General features: G+C 35.0%; 1 protein-coding gene across 4 annotated transcripts in view; it reads right to left on the bottom strand.

Moving 5' to 3' along the window:
* LOC123531846 (mucolipin-3-like) overlaps positions 1 to 9,612 on the bottom strand; it is a 79,559-nt gene extending 69,947 nt beyond the window's left edge. For all 4 annotated transcript variants that reach the window (XR_008372759.1, XR_008372760.1, XM_053553028.1 and 1 more), the window contains exons 1-7: positions 9,498 to 9,612; positions 7,512 to 7,581; positions 6,786 to 6,863; positions 5,056 to 5,252; positions 4,647 to 4,743; positions 4,246 to 4,340; positions 2,636 to 2,768 (exon numbers count right to left, since the gene is read on the bottom strand). Coding sequence is in view for 2 of the 4 variants with exons in the window: in XM_053553028.1 (XP_053409003.1) it covers positions 2,636 to 2,768; positions 4,246 to 4,340; positions 4,647 to 4,743; positions 5,056 to 5,252; positions 6,786 to 6,863; positions 7,512 to 7,533 (622 nt within the window). In the remaining 2 variants the exon portion in view is untranslated. The remainder of the gene's footprint in view (positions 1 to 2,635; positions 2,769 to 4,245; positions 4,341 to 4,646; positions 4,744 to 5,055; positions 5,253 to 6,785; positions 6,864 to 7,511; positions 7,582 to 9,497) is intronic.
* Positions 9,613 to 15,262: the final 5,650 nt, after the last annotated feature.

Here is a 15,262-nt window from a genome sequence, read left to right as displayed (position 1 = left end):
TGTTGTGTATGTTGTGTGTGTTGTGGATGTAGTGTAGTATGGTGTGATGTATTGTGGTGTGGTATGATGTGTTTGTGTGTTGTGGATGTAGAGTGGTATGGTGTGATGTATTGTGGTGTGGTGTGGTGGTGGTGTGTGTGTGGTATGGTGTGTGTGTTGTGGATGTAGTGTAGTATGCTTTGATGTATTGTGGTGTGGTAGGGTGTGTGTGTTGTGAATGTAGTGTGGTGTGATATGATGTATTGTGGTGTGGTGTGGTGTGGTGGTGAGTGTGTGTGGTATGTTGTGTGTGTTGTGGATGTAGTGTAGTATGATGTGATGTATTATGATGTGGTGTGTGTGTGTTGTGGATGTAGTGTGGTATAATGTGTGTGTTGTGGATGTAGTGTAGCATGGTGTGATGTAATGTGGTGTGGTGGTGGTGTGTGTGGTATAGTGTGTTAATGTATAGTATGTACGTACAGTAAAGTATTACCTCTGAAATGAATGACACAATTTGTACTTATATAGTAAATCAATATCGGTGTATGTGTCGCGATTTTGTTTTAGCATTATTAAAAGAAGCGGTGTTTTACATCACTTTTTCCGAATGATATTTTATCAACTGATATTTTCCCTAGTGATCGACAAAATACTAAATAATGCTGTATTTCTTAAAGCTTTACGTAAAACTCCCCCATTTAGATGGGGATTTAACCCATGCTACGTCCGATGTGATTTCTATTATAACGTAGATGTCACCCATACTAATATTGAACATGTATTACTGTACTGAAAAATGTAGGTCAGGTTCGATAACGTTGTACTTGTATCTCTAGTGTTATGGCCCTTGTATTCTTCAAAACTTAGAGTCCGTTCGATAAGTAGGGGTTTTTTTTATCAGGACTTAACTAAATTAATACAGAATGTATATTTTTTAAAAAACTCAGCAAAGTTTATAATCAGTCAGTTCGGACCAGTATCTTCAGAGTAACGGTCCTTTGGTGGTCAAACAATGACTGTGTCCGCTAGATAATTGGACTATATTTTCTTTCAATTCAACCATTCATATACAGAAGCTGTATTACCATAAAACAAACGTCAGGTTGGATAATCGGCCAGTTTCGGAACATTATGTCTACAATTATTACTTTAAACTTAGCATATAGAAAGGGCGTAAGCAGAGCGCAAAGACCAGAATTGTAGCTTAAAGTTCAAGGTCACAAAAAGAGTTCAGAAGTCAAAATTGTCCTTCACATTTCGTGTCCATAGCAATGGCAATTAGACAATTTGCATTATACCCTGACAAAGCCTGTAGATCAAAGGTCAATGTCATAGTTATATGTGATATGTTGGGTCAAGTGCATATCTTAATAAGCATTCAATTGCATGACATCAAGTGTGGCATATAGGTAAGTGGTGATAAGATCATGTGTTTGAAGATAAAATGTCAAGGTCAAAGACTGAGTCAAAACCTGTCATTTGTATTTTGTGCCCGAATCAAAACTTCAAAAATCATTCAAGGTATAGACTTTGAACGTTGAAATTTCTTTGATTGTAAGGAGTTGATTTGAGGACTGCAACTATCCCAACCCGCTAGACGCCCTTTAATAGTATAACTTCCATCGCCGCAACACAAAAAAATCACTTTTATTTTAGGGGAATCAACACAACCACCAAAATTCTCCACCCAACCTCCACCCGACACAGTAACAGTGCGCATGAACCAGGTCGTCAGTTAAGAAGTCAAGGTTACAGCAATGTCAAATTTTTCCATCGTATTTTGTGTCCACATCATATCTGAATAACCATCAAAGGTATTTGCTTCAAAACGTTGCATATAGGTAGGTGGCGATGAGAAATATCCAAAGCAAATGAATTTGGTTGGTCGGTCACAGCTAAAGGTCCCTAACTGTTTCATATAACATCTATCCCCACTTCAAACACACGCACATACACACATAATGACACCTCATCCCCAACCCCGCCATCATCACTGCCGCACAAAACTCCTTAAGCACTACCACGACCACATTACATCACCTCTCCGACACAAACACTAAAAAAAAATATCTTTCAAATTTAATTCCTCCACTGATATAGACCATCGGGCGAATATTGTCCTGTGTTGAGGAGCTCTCAACAACTATTTTATGGAGTGAAATATGCATGTTGTTCATATGTTAAGGAGTGAAAACAACAGGAAAACGTTTTCTTGTCTGATTTTATTTTGGATCTTTATCTTAGGTATAGCTTGAATCTTGGATACAGTTTAAGTTTCTATAAAAGACTAGTGTACAAAATATGATACAACAATCAATTTGTGTTGCGGATCGGATGGCGGAGCCGTAAACTGTGTTTGAATTATATGCTATTTTGTACGCAATTGTTGACCAGTGCACTATTTAACTTGTATATTACTTATATATTCATGGGAATTTAAGCAATGATCTCTTTTTCAAACCTATTTCCTCTAATCCGAATTCCTGTGGCCGCAAAAGATATTTTTAATGAACAATTTGAAATGAACAAAAAGCGTCACATTGGGTATATTCTCTTTGATAATGTTTTTGGAACATGTTAAAAACAAACAAGGCTTTTACAATCATCGTGTTTTGTTTTGTTTTTTGTTGTTCTTTTTTTTTTACTGTACTACCTGATATGAGTATTCCCTCTTCAATATGCGCATCATTGAAACCAGGAAAGTCAAAGTATTTCACTGTCGCAATCATTTTATCGTCAGGTGTTCTGATGTAGTATCCTATTGCATCTTTTTCGGCGTTATAGTACTGTAATGGGAATGAATGTATAAAGTGTAGTATTTTAAAAGGCAGGGTAAATTATTCATATAAGTCTGTAACAGATCTCTTATAGGTTCACTTATTATTCAGTCATATACAATGAAAACGGTTCCTCTATCATTCATTCATATAGGCGATTCCTCTAGAATATTGTTAGTTATTTCAAGATTTGTATGACGATGAAATGTTGGAATAAATGTTCATAATTCGAATGTTATTTCTAGTTCCTAGAAGCACCAACACTTGACCTTAATATTAGTTCCGTCCCATTTTGAAGGTAAGAATGAAAACTAAAATCTGAACTTCTGTGTGCCTTTCTTGATTTCAAAATTTTAAGAATCAAGATTTATTTTAAAACAAGAAATACTTTTCAAACTATATTTGTTATCCTTCAATCTGGGGCCGTATTCATAAAGCATCTCAAGTATAAATTTTGACTCAAGTTTAAGATTTTACTTAAGTTTGTGGTGATATCAGCTTAAGTCTAAGTAAAAACTTAAATCCTAGTCATAAAACAGCTAAAACTTAAGATACGTAAAAAATGACTTATTAAGTCAGACAATAAAATAGCGTGGTGAGTACGATTAAAGTGTTGTTTTTCAGATAAAAGCACTTTAAACATAATTGTACATGTTGTATCTGTTTGAAATTAATGTTGTTTTTTTAATGTTTTCGTCCACAATAAAAAACAAGAATTACTTATTAAGTTGTTTTATGAATAACAAATATACTTAAGTAAAATAAATTTCTAACCAAAGTAATACTTAAGTAAATAATCAATTTCTTATACTTAAACTTAAGATGCTTTATGAATGTATTTCAAAATTACCGGAAGTATAATAACACGTTATCCACTTGATTAAACATAAACTGCCACATATTTTAATAGGAAGAAGGAAGTTATTTTTTTTCGAAACCTAGTGGACCACTTCACATATCTCATTTTGACATTGTTTGAAAATAACTCATACGTAACCTATATCATTACATCCATGGCAAGTAACATAAACATGTAATGCAACGTTAAAATGTGCAATTTTACAGGGTAACGGTTTATAACAAAAAAAAACTTATTTCGCTTTTCTTCTCGTTTAAAACATTATTAAAAGTCGCATTTATACTCGCTGTAAACCGAAACTTCAATAGGATCTTAAACGTTTGAACAAAAATCTTAAAACCATGGAAATATAATCTGTTTTGACATGACGACGCGGTCTAGCTTTTAAGTTGTCACGGTGTTTTCCTACATTTTAGGTTTAGGATTCCCTCTAAATTACGTAAGTGTTATTCTGTACAATTCCCTAATTTTCAATTTCATATTTTTTGTTTGGTTGTGGATAATAATATTATATCGCATGTCTTTCATTTTTGTCTTTATCTTATAACACAGTATCTAAAATATAAAATATAAAATGCGCAGAGGGTTTATTGCATTCAGGACTTAAACCATTATAAAGAAACATACGTTTTGCACAGAAAAGTTGATGCCACTCTCTAGATCACTTATCGTATAGACGGCAAAGTCTCCCTGTGCAGGGGGATACGGCAGAGTTTCCCAACCTGTGAAAATTGAGTCATCAGAATTTCGTTTCTACTTACAAAATGTTCTATAAAATCAAGCATTTTGACAGGTTTTGAAATTGTAACTTTCGAATCATGTATGATAATCATGTCTACATACAAACTGTTCAAACTTAATGCAGTTGCACTTATTAATAAATTACATAATATTTTTAAATGTGCAGTACATTCAGTTTTAACTGTCATAAAACCTGACTGGTGCTGACCAACTGACATCTGATGAAATAACAGTAAGCATTTGATTCCTACACAAGAATATAGACGAAGATAGACGTATACACTCACTTGCGTCCCAGTGTTCAAGAAGGAGATGACGAAGAGTGAGGTGTCCCCTGTTGACAACTGAACTGAAGTTACCCCGATCATTTCCAAATTGGAACATCTGAAATATACAATAACTTGAAATCATAATACTTGGGGTTTTTTTTATAAATCGGTACTTGATCCTTTTAATTAGCAATTAAAATGTCCAAGCTTCCAAGTTAAATGTTCAAATGGAGGATTATTTCAAAATGTCATTCAGATATTCTGACTAGTGATGAAGCATTGATTGTGGTTGTATAGGAGTAGAATGTGAACATTGAAAAGTTTTAAATCTGCCAATTGCAAAAGAAATTATATCTATTAAAACTGCACATAATGAATATCCTTTCATGAAGTTAACCATATCAACAAGATCTTCAATTCTTCTTACCTGTGTCGTTAAAAGAGCAACTTTAATTATCTGTATACAAAAGAAAAAACAGTAGATGAGATGGAAGTAACACGTGTTTCCCTTCCATTTGAAAGCTGCGTAGAAATAAAGCCTCAACAATTTACGAAGTCTCCGGGCTTCATCCTCGTAGTCGGTCTTTTGCTCCGTCCCTTCTTTATCTCTCCTCTGCCCTCTTGCTGAATAACACATACACACACAGTAAAACTTTATGTAAAATTATATAATATAATAAGTAAACCACTAGTATTCAGGCTTTTTTCACTGTATGATATCGCTCATAATGGAGATATAGCAACAGTCATTATAATAAAAGAAAGGCGCTGCACCATGAGAAAACCAGCATAGTGCATTTGTGACCAGCATGGATCCAGACAAGCCTGTGCATCCGCGCAGTCTGGTCAGAATCGATGCTGTTCGCTATCAAAGCATATTGCAATTAGAGAAACCGTTAGCGAACAGCAAGGATCCTGACCAGACTGCGCGGATGCGCAGGCTGGTCTTGATCCATGCTGGTCGCAAATGCACTATGTTAGTTTTCTCGTGGTGGGGCTCATATATCAAATAATATCCTAAACTAGCCAACTATTAGTATACCTAATTATCTTTTATAAATGAACTACTTTATTTCGATTGCATCACTCAAAAGTGTACACTGCAATGCCCATGTTCGGTTAATTATTTTATTCTTTTCCAGTATGCAGAAAACGTCGTCGTACTGTGCAACAATGCTATTGTCAGGATAAGTTTCATATTGATTAAGCTAGTTTCTGTTTTAATACGTAGAAAAAAAACATCTTGACCTACGCTCGAGACAAAAACGAGAAGATTCTTAACATAGGAACAGAGGTGAATATAGAAAAACCGTCAAACGACTTTTCACCATTAACCACATAATGGACCTTCATCAAACTAATTAACCACTAAATGGATCTTCATCAAACTAATAAACCACTTAATGGATCTTCGTTAAACTTGGTCTTAGCATCATTGTAAATTCCTCTCTCAATTGTGTTCAAATGAGGGTGTTTGGCCCATATCAGTGGACACTAGAGCTAAAAGTGTTTGATCCACATCAAAATATGTTTGATCTCTAAGGTTTATTCAAATCGGGCCTTGACATATTTTAAGGGCGGTAAGAGATAAATATAGAAAAGAATTTAAAAACTTCTTCTCATGGCCTGCTTAATGGGTCTTCATAAAATATGGTCCGTAATGTTATTTTAAGGTCGTCTATTAAATTAATTCAATGGGTACACTCGACCCCTTTTAGACCCTTTTTAGGGGCCTCAACAGCTTAAAGGACTTTCTCCTCGAAAACTGATCAAGATATGTCTGTAGCAGCATCCCAATTTTGTCAAATGGGGTGGATGAATACTAGCTACCGCTAAAACTAAACGCAGAAGCGATATATTTTATCATAAAGCTCGTTCTGAAATTGTTGCACTTTTTGTTCTTGTTGATGTGTTCGTTTCCATTATGTTAACGATTCATACTATAGTTACAAGTTAGTGTCCTAACAGAACTAATGGGCCTGTATCATGTAAACAAACAAAATAGCTTCAAAACCATTTCCGTTTTATTTATATATCCTATATTTATATGATGCAATGTTGAAAATTTAATGTAAAATAGTAATTCTAGTACGATCACACGCATCGGAGTTCTTAACCAGAATCTGAAAACAATATTTATTCTAAAAGTTTACTTACCGTCTACTTCTATGTCATTTACTTGTATAGATGGGGCTTCACGCCTCGTAGCTCTTTGTTGTTCATTGTTTTCAGTATCTAGAATAAACGAAAAAATCATCTATGCCTATACCATTACAAGTATTATCATCAGCATAATCATTGTCACCAACAGTATTCTTATCTTCGTCCACATCAACATCTTCATCATCATCATCTATGTCACTGTACGGACTTGGTCACGTTAGGAGAGAGGATCTGTAAGGCAGCCGGTTAGCTCGGTCGGTAGAGCACTCGCCCTGTAAGCGATGGGTTCCGAGTTCGAGCCTCGGACTGACTGCACATTTTTCTCACCCTGGGACATCATCATCACCACCACTACCACCACTTCTGCCGTTACCATTGTGGTCGACATTTTTCTGTTCTCGTCATCAACCTTTATCGCTATTTTCATCGTCATCTGTTCCTTAAATTCACTAAATTCCTCACTGATCTCAGCGATATCATAATCAACTACACCATCGTAAACGCTATCACCATTATCATCATCATCAACATTAACAACATTAATAACAATTTATACATAAGTACCAAAGCAAACAGAAAAAAAAAACATACGCAAAAGCAAATTCATCTGGGTTTTTTCCTAGCCTTTCTTTTACCTCACTGATATTTTATTGAAATGTAAGGTTTTTTTAGTAAACACTCTTATTTTCTTTTTGATTATCTATTATTGATAGGACTTACCATATCCGAGGTTGGAAGCCATCGTTTGAAATCTACCGTACGGCCGATGGAACTGTTCAAGAAATGTAGTCTGCAGAATATATGATAAAGAAATAACATTTAAATGAAGTTGTTTTTTATATACAACGCATTCTTTCTCTATCTAGCTTATCTGTTGGGGAGAATAGAGAATCCAAGAAAGTGTCTTTATTTTATCTAGGTAATCATCTGATATGATTTTAAGTAAATTTATCTTTAGTTTCCTATAGACTGGTTTTATCACCTGTCACATCTTTTTACAAATGCTATATAGTGGCGGTAAAATAACACAAGCGTACATGGACTTATGATGTTATGTTTTCTGGTCCTTTAAGACATTTAGTCCATTCTATGTTTCGGTATAATAAGCTGGTCCTAAAAGGACTTCATACAAAAAATCCATAAAGAGCTTATCACTCATCCATTTAAGGTCAGGAACAACAAATATATGAAAATTATTAGATTTTTCAGTAGTAAAGTCAGTCTTATGATTCGAATCACGTTAAAATGTTGTTTGTCATATTGCACAATTCTACCTCTAAATCATGTTAATTGATAGCTAACTATATATGTTGTACTTAACAGATATCATCATAATTATTAATATGCAAAAAAGGTGTGGGTTCGAGCCTCACTAGGTGTGTTCAATTCTTTATTTGAAGAAGCCATCCAGCTGGCTTAAGAAAGGTCGGTGATTCTACCCAGGCTCGTGATAAAATAATGCACGGCGGGGCACCTGGGGTCTTCTTCCACCATCAAAGCTGAAAACTCGCTTTTATGACCTATAATTTTGTCGGTGCGACGTTAAACGCAACAAAAAATATCTTATTTTAACTCATCGGGAGTGTCATATATACCGCGACAACTCAAATTTTTGTATTGTCATGCATGTTGCTGTTTTTCTTGTAAACCCTCTGCATGCAGATCAATTTAAACAGAAAATATTTGTCATTTTATTAAATCCCTCGCTTTTCATCGAATAAAAATGTTTAAACTATATAACCTTTGTTAAAAGGTCAATAAATGATCTACACCCTATACTTTAAAAATCGGTCCACTTAATAAATATGGCGAAGGTCACTGTAAGTATCTGTTTAATGGGGGGATCAGTTAATGTACATAACGATCAAGTTTAGCGTTTACTTCTTAACTAAATCGCTCTTTTATGACACCTTGTAAATTGCTGCACACCTTGATAATTTTAAAGGGGAATTCCCCAAAAATTACGCTTTCATGAAAATGGAAGTTAATTTGTTTTTTATTAACACAAAAGATAATGAAATAACTTATACTTTATCCAATACTTAAGGCACAGACAATTTGGGGTTCTGGCTGGTCAGATGAACGCCCTACCGTCTAGTAAAAAAACTCCTTGGTAATAATCACAGCATGCGAATAGCTAACCTGATATAATACCACGTAGATTATTAATCTATCAAACGCTGAAGTAGTATATTTAAGATGGCGGCTTGATTTGTCACTGGAAAGTTGTTGTTGAGAGAGGTTGATACGTAATTTAGGACCCTAATTGTAAGTGATGGCATTGTAATAATATAATGATTAAACTCTGTAATGTTTGTTAGCTGTACACATGTTATATTTATACACCGGTACTAAGAGAAAGTTTTTCTGGAGGCAGAACCGATCTTCTTGTATGTGCGATTTTAGCTAGTGGGAAATCTAGAGTCTGTGAAATAACGCACATTGATCTACATGTGGATATTTAATCCATCGTTATCTAAGATCATTAAATATGTAAAATATGACTATTATAATAGAACTGCTTTACTTCAATAAACGTAATACGTGCTATCTGAAAACTTTACTTTTACATTTAATAACATAGTTCATTTTTCTTGCGCTACTAAATGTCGCACTTGATAAAACATAGCATTTGAACACTTGTATTTCTAAATATATTGTTTTTGTTGCATTTATTATTTATTACCTAAAAGTAATTGTACCAACCTGAGTAAAATGTATTCCAAATCTGTACAAACTAATGTTTATAATCAACAGCGCAGTGAAACTAAATCCTAACCCATGAACCAGGAAGTAAATTTACTTGTGTAATTAAAGGTAGCAAGGTACACTTAGATGCGAAAAGTTTGAGCACGGACGGTCTTACATGTAGCGAGTCGCAATATTGCACTTCCCCTATGAGCAAAATTTGGGTGGCTATTTTATAAATTGCGTGCATGTTTTGTGCTTTTAATTAATGGCAAGATCAGGATTCTCATACAAGAATAAAGAAAGTTATCAAAGCGAAAGGTTTACATCATCCATGAAAAATAGCGTGCCAAAATCATCAATTTTGCACCTTTTGAACAGTCTACAATGATCCCGCTGCAAGAACACTGTCCAATTTTATTGCATTTCTTAATTTAATAGTCCTTACTGAACGTCAGGACATAAACGGAATGGGGGCCCATCCAGCTCGTTTTTTCGGAAAATAACGAAAATGTTCCTGAGTATCAATCAACAAGCACAGAACCCTTCCGTGAATTGAATTTTTCCGCGAAATGGTGTCTCATTGATCATACAAAGCTACCAGCAGTTAGTTTTCCAACTGACATCAGAATTTTACATGTATCGGCTGTATAAATTTTCTAAAGAATTAGTAATCATTATCTCTCACCTTAATTTACAGACATCCAAAACCACGATGTTCTCTTTATAACAAATATTGACGGGGGCCAAAATTCGAAAGTGTACCCTGCTACCTTAAGTTTAATGTGCTTGGTTACACAAACTTCTTTATAAAACACCCTAAAAGTATTCACCTTATATAAAGTTTACACTAAAATTTTTACACTGCCTGAATATGGTAGTAAATCGAAAACTGATAAGCCTTGGTATTATGAGGTTTGAAAAACTCTTTTGATACAGTAGGACGCAGATAAAAGTACCATGCAACATTTTTCCATCTTAACTGTTGTAAAATATACTTTAAGAACGGAAGCCCGCCCGCTTAGCTGAAAAGGGAGAGCGAATTTTTAAGATCTACGGATCGCGGGGTCGTGAGTTCGAGCCCTGGGCGAGGCGTATGTTCTCTGTGACAATTTGATAAAAGACATTGTACCTCTGATTCATGTGGGGAAGTTGGCAGTTACTTGCGGAGAACAGGTTTGTACTGGTACAGAATCCAGAAACACTGCCCGCCGTTACATAACTGAAATACTGTTGAAAAAAACAGCGTTAAACCCAAAATAAACAAACAAACAAACTTTAAGAACGGAGTCATTGTTGATTTTAGATCAAAATGATATTATTCAGAAATCTTGTCAGACCCAGTTCATTAGTAAACACGCCAATAAAAAATAGATTGTTGTTTCAGATGGTAAACACTGCATGAAATGGGGTCAGTAAACATTACCTTTGAGACTATATAAATATCAATAAATTTTGGCTACATTCGGACTGACTCCCTAGATTTTATACCACTATAGACTTGTATATTTCGATTTTCCTAGTCAGTGTAAAAATATTAAAAAGGAAATAAATGGTAAAAAATCAGGTTTACAAAGTGCTATGGGCGTGCACTTAGAAAAAGTACACCCTGATTTGAATTGACTTTAATTTAGATTTAGTTTAATCTGTAAATTCTTTCTTAAAGTATGTATCATTTCTGAAATAAAACTGCTGAAATTTGGCTAAAGTCACGTTAAAAAAGGTTATCTGTTAAATGATGTTACGGGCCACGATTTCCAATGTATGATCAGAAACAAAAACCTCTGTGAAAAAGATATGTCCTGATTGTAATCGAACTGTACGCTAAGACGACATTGTTAACGTTTAAATATCAATTTTACAAGCAGTCGCCCAAAATTAAGTACGCGTACACGCCGCAACTTTCTTATTTTAACAGTTAGAGCATGTGATATCTTTTTTTTCTTTAAAAAACAAATCAAACAATAAATACGGCAACCTCAATTATCTGTTTCGAACACAGATAGCATAATCAAAAACTAGTGCGTGTACACATAACCGTAAAATTCATTTTTGATAAGCAGATGTGACTGTATTAAAATTGTTCATGTGTGACATGTATACGAAAACGTATACGAAGGTTATTTCCCAATAAACTACACTTTCATAAAAATGGAAGACATACTATTATTGAAAAAAAAATGATGCTTTTTTCTCATTTCATAACAGCCAACGTCAAACGAGTTGGGTTCTTTTGCATAATCATAAGGAAATATATTGTAAGCTATCAAGTGGTATATATGCTTATATAATGTCAGACAAAAAGTTATTTCTAGGGGCTTGAACCCTCTCGTCTGGTCATTGGAAATTATTTGGTTCAAGCCCAAAGTGTCTTTTAAATGAAAGATTACGTTATCTCAAGTGTTTAAGATGAAAATTTTATTATAACTGGTTTAGTTACATAGAGCTAGGATATATATACTTTAAAATCACATAACGGATGTTACGCGTTTAGACAGTTATCTCCCCTTTCTTAATACAGGTTATACTTTAACTTGAAATAATTATTATTTAAAAATTGCACCGACATGAAAAAATGCATTTTACATTAAGGTATATTAAAATGTACATACCGGAGTTGATACTTAATTTGGCAATCTGCGTTATTTCATAACATTTGTGCTATACGTTTTTACAGTGTCTGGATAAGGAAAATTAATTGCAACCTGATGCACCTTGATTTCAGGTCGGAATGCTTTACCCATTGAAACATTAATTTCCTTAAAGCAAAGGCAGATAAAATTAACGTTCAAAGTATTCTGTCTAAAATGTACTAATATATTCGAAGAAAGGAGCCGCGGATGCTTTTAATCATTTTACGGGCAGTTTCTTGGGCATTGGTGCGGTGTCCAAACAGGGTGTATTGTTCATGACTGTCTGGTGAGGGTTCCGAGCCCAGTTTGTTGTTACCCTCATGGTACTTATTTCGCCCAACTCTTACACGTGAGTTTTAGGATTAATAACCCTAGATTTATGAAAACTGTTCAGGGTATTGACCTTTCAAAAAATAAGAACAAGATACCAACGCTTTTTACGCCGCACTTTAAACAGAACGTATTATTTATCGTCCACTCTTGCCTAGGAATACAGAGATATCGGCTATATTTTATGCACAGATAAAAAAAAATATCAATGACTTCCCACGTAGAGCTGAACGGTTGGTGGGCGGAACCGGGGGGAGGGGGGGGCGACATGCACTAAAGTTGTAAACTCTGAGGAGTTGTCGTCAAATGTTCATGGTTTATTGCATATTCAATAACCAGCTGGATATTCCCAGTGACTCTGGAGTTTTGGACATTCAATCAATTGACAGTTTTCCCTTCCTAACTACAGTACTATTTCCCTAATGTCCACCAAACATGGTCAGAACGTTAATGGGCATAATATCCGTCGGACAGTTTTGATAACCATTCAGATTGTTAAGTGTTTCTTGAGTTATAAACTGTCAATCACTAAACATTGTGAAAATAATAATGACCAATAATTTCTTCAGTTACAGGCTGGGTGACTATTTATGACCACAACACGGCACTCGAAGACTCGTGTGATATTTCAATAAACTAATAAAATCCTGTGGAAACATAGAATGTAACAAGGAAGACTATATGCCCACCCGATTTGATTGAGTCTCGCCACAAGTATGTTATGAAAAGGCACACTTTAACAGAAGCGTTTTTCGCCAAGCGATATTATGTTAAATAGATCTGAGCTTAAAAATATTGAGCCACTGCGTGGCGCGTTGGGTGTGGGAGCCTGAGGGGGGTCGCGCATCTGTTCGGACATTTTTGTTTTTTCCATTAGTAGAATCAGTAAATGGTGATATTCTAGCTATATGAAGGGTCTTTTTTTTTATAAAAGAATATTTACCCGGTTAATATGAGATTAAATTGTAAGTTAAGATATAATTTGTTTGGAACTAATAAAATATTGCTCTGTCGGCGTAACGTAGCTTTGTATCTTGTCTCAACCCAGTCTGAGACACTAAAGTATCAACCAATCCAGTCTGGAACCTGCGACCCGCAAACACTATTTGTTTCAGAGAACCACTCAGCTTAGAGAATACACCGCTTTTCTGGTGAAATCCCTATCGCTAATTTAACAACTCAAATTCCCAGGCCCCAGTTTCACGAAAAAAAAATTAAGTAATTACTCAGTTAAAAAACAAAGACAAAACTGAAACAGGGAATGCCACGCACCAAAAACGCAGCCTCCTCAAAACGAAACCCCAAGCACGCAGACGCGTTCACCACACACACACACACACACATAAAGCCAACACATAAGGACAAAACGAACAAACAATGGAACACAGTGGGGCACCGTCTTGGAACGGTCAGTGGCAAAAACACCACTGGGGAGCTTAAACCGGTTTATGGTGCGCACCCAACCTCACTCTTTCCCCCACCATGTTCCAAAGACACGGGACAGTGTAAATAAAAGTAATCCCCTCCAGGTGAATCTCTAACACACGTAATGGAAACAAAAAGGCATGGCATGTAAAACACAAAAATGCTCGTGTATAAATATATAAAAAGCAAACCTTAAGAACCAAAAACGTATGTACTCAATGCCTTTTCAGAAGACAGAGCAACAAGAGAAACACCCTTAAGGGCCCGACGAAACAGGCCAGAAGACAAATATCAAAACAGTTCAGTCCTGGTAGGATTTAAAAACTGCTTCTCATAGAGTCCTCCCCCTCTTCCGTCAGACGCAATCAAAGAGGGAAGCGTAGTGTCCAACTGTAAACGTGTTGAACACTAAACATGCGGTATGTCTCAAAACAGTTGGGTCGTAACCTCTTTTAATTAAACGTTTTATAATTTTACCAAATACATTTTGAAAATTACCATGACCCAAGATCTTACAAAGTTTGTAAACCACATTCCCATAAAAAACGGGTTTAGAAATACCTTCTCGCAGAAGTGTCTTTAAATTACTATTGAATTTTAAAACTAAATCAGAATTACGATAGTAAAATTTAGCAAAATATTTACGCAATTTGTAATAACGGTAGCCTTGCTGAAGAAGTTTACTTGTAATATATTGATTACGTTTATTAAAATGCTTGGCATGACTACACGCTCTGGCAAACCGAATTAATTGAGAAATATATACCCCAACTGATGTAGCCTGAGGCACGTCCCCATCCAAATGGGGAAAATTTACAATACTAAAATTAAAATCATCCCTCTTGTCATAAATTTTGGTATGTATAATATTGTCATAAATAGAGAGATGTAAATCTAAAAATGAAGCATCAGTATTCGAATTGTTAGTTTTAATTAACTGAAGCTTCCTAGGATAAATTGTACCCCCCAATTGACCAAAAAACGGATTATCCATATTAAGAATATCATCCAGATAGCGTGATGTATTAATAAATGCAGTTATAATATCTGCCTGCGTATCTGGAGAAAGGCTCAACATAAAGTCTCTTTCATAACAGTATAAAAACAAATCTGCGACAAGGGGTGCACAATTTGTTCCCATGGGAATACCAACAACTTGTCTAATCAAAGCGCTCAAAGCGCTGATGGTGGCTGCTAATCAATGTTTAAAATATTACAAAGAAAGTGACAACTGAGGAATTGTTAATATAAACTATAAGAACTTTTTTGCATTTTTTTAATATTCGGCTTTGGTTTTAAAATTAATCCTTTTTCACTGCCAGTCATTGTTTACATACACACTGATTCAGTCTTTAACGAATAGTTTTGATTATTTGTGAGGAAAACGACAACATA

This window comes from Mercenaria mercenaria, chromosome 1 (assembly GCF_021730395.1).
Source record: "Mercenaria mercenaria strain notata chromosome 1, MADL_Memer_1, whole genome shotgun sequence".
NCBI classification, from domain to species: domain Eukaryota; kingdom Metazoa; phylum Mollusca; class Bivalvia; order Venerida; family Veneridae; genus Mercenaria; species Mercenaria mercenaria.
This window is presented reverse-complemented; position numbering and strand designations above follow the sequence as displayed.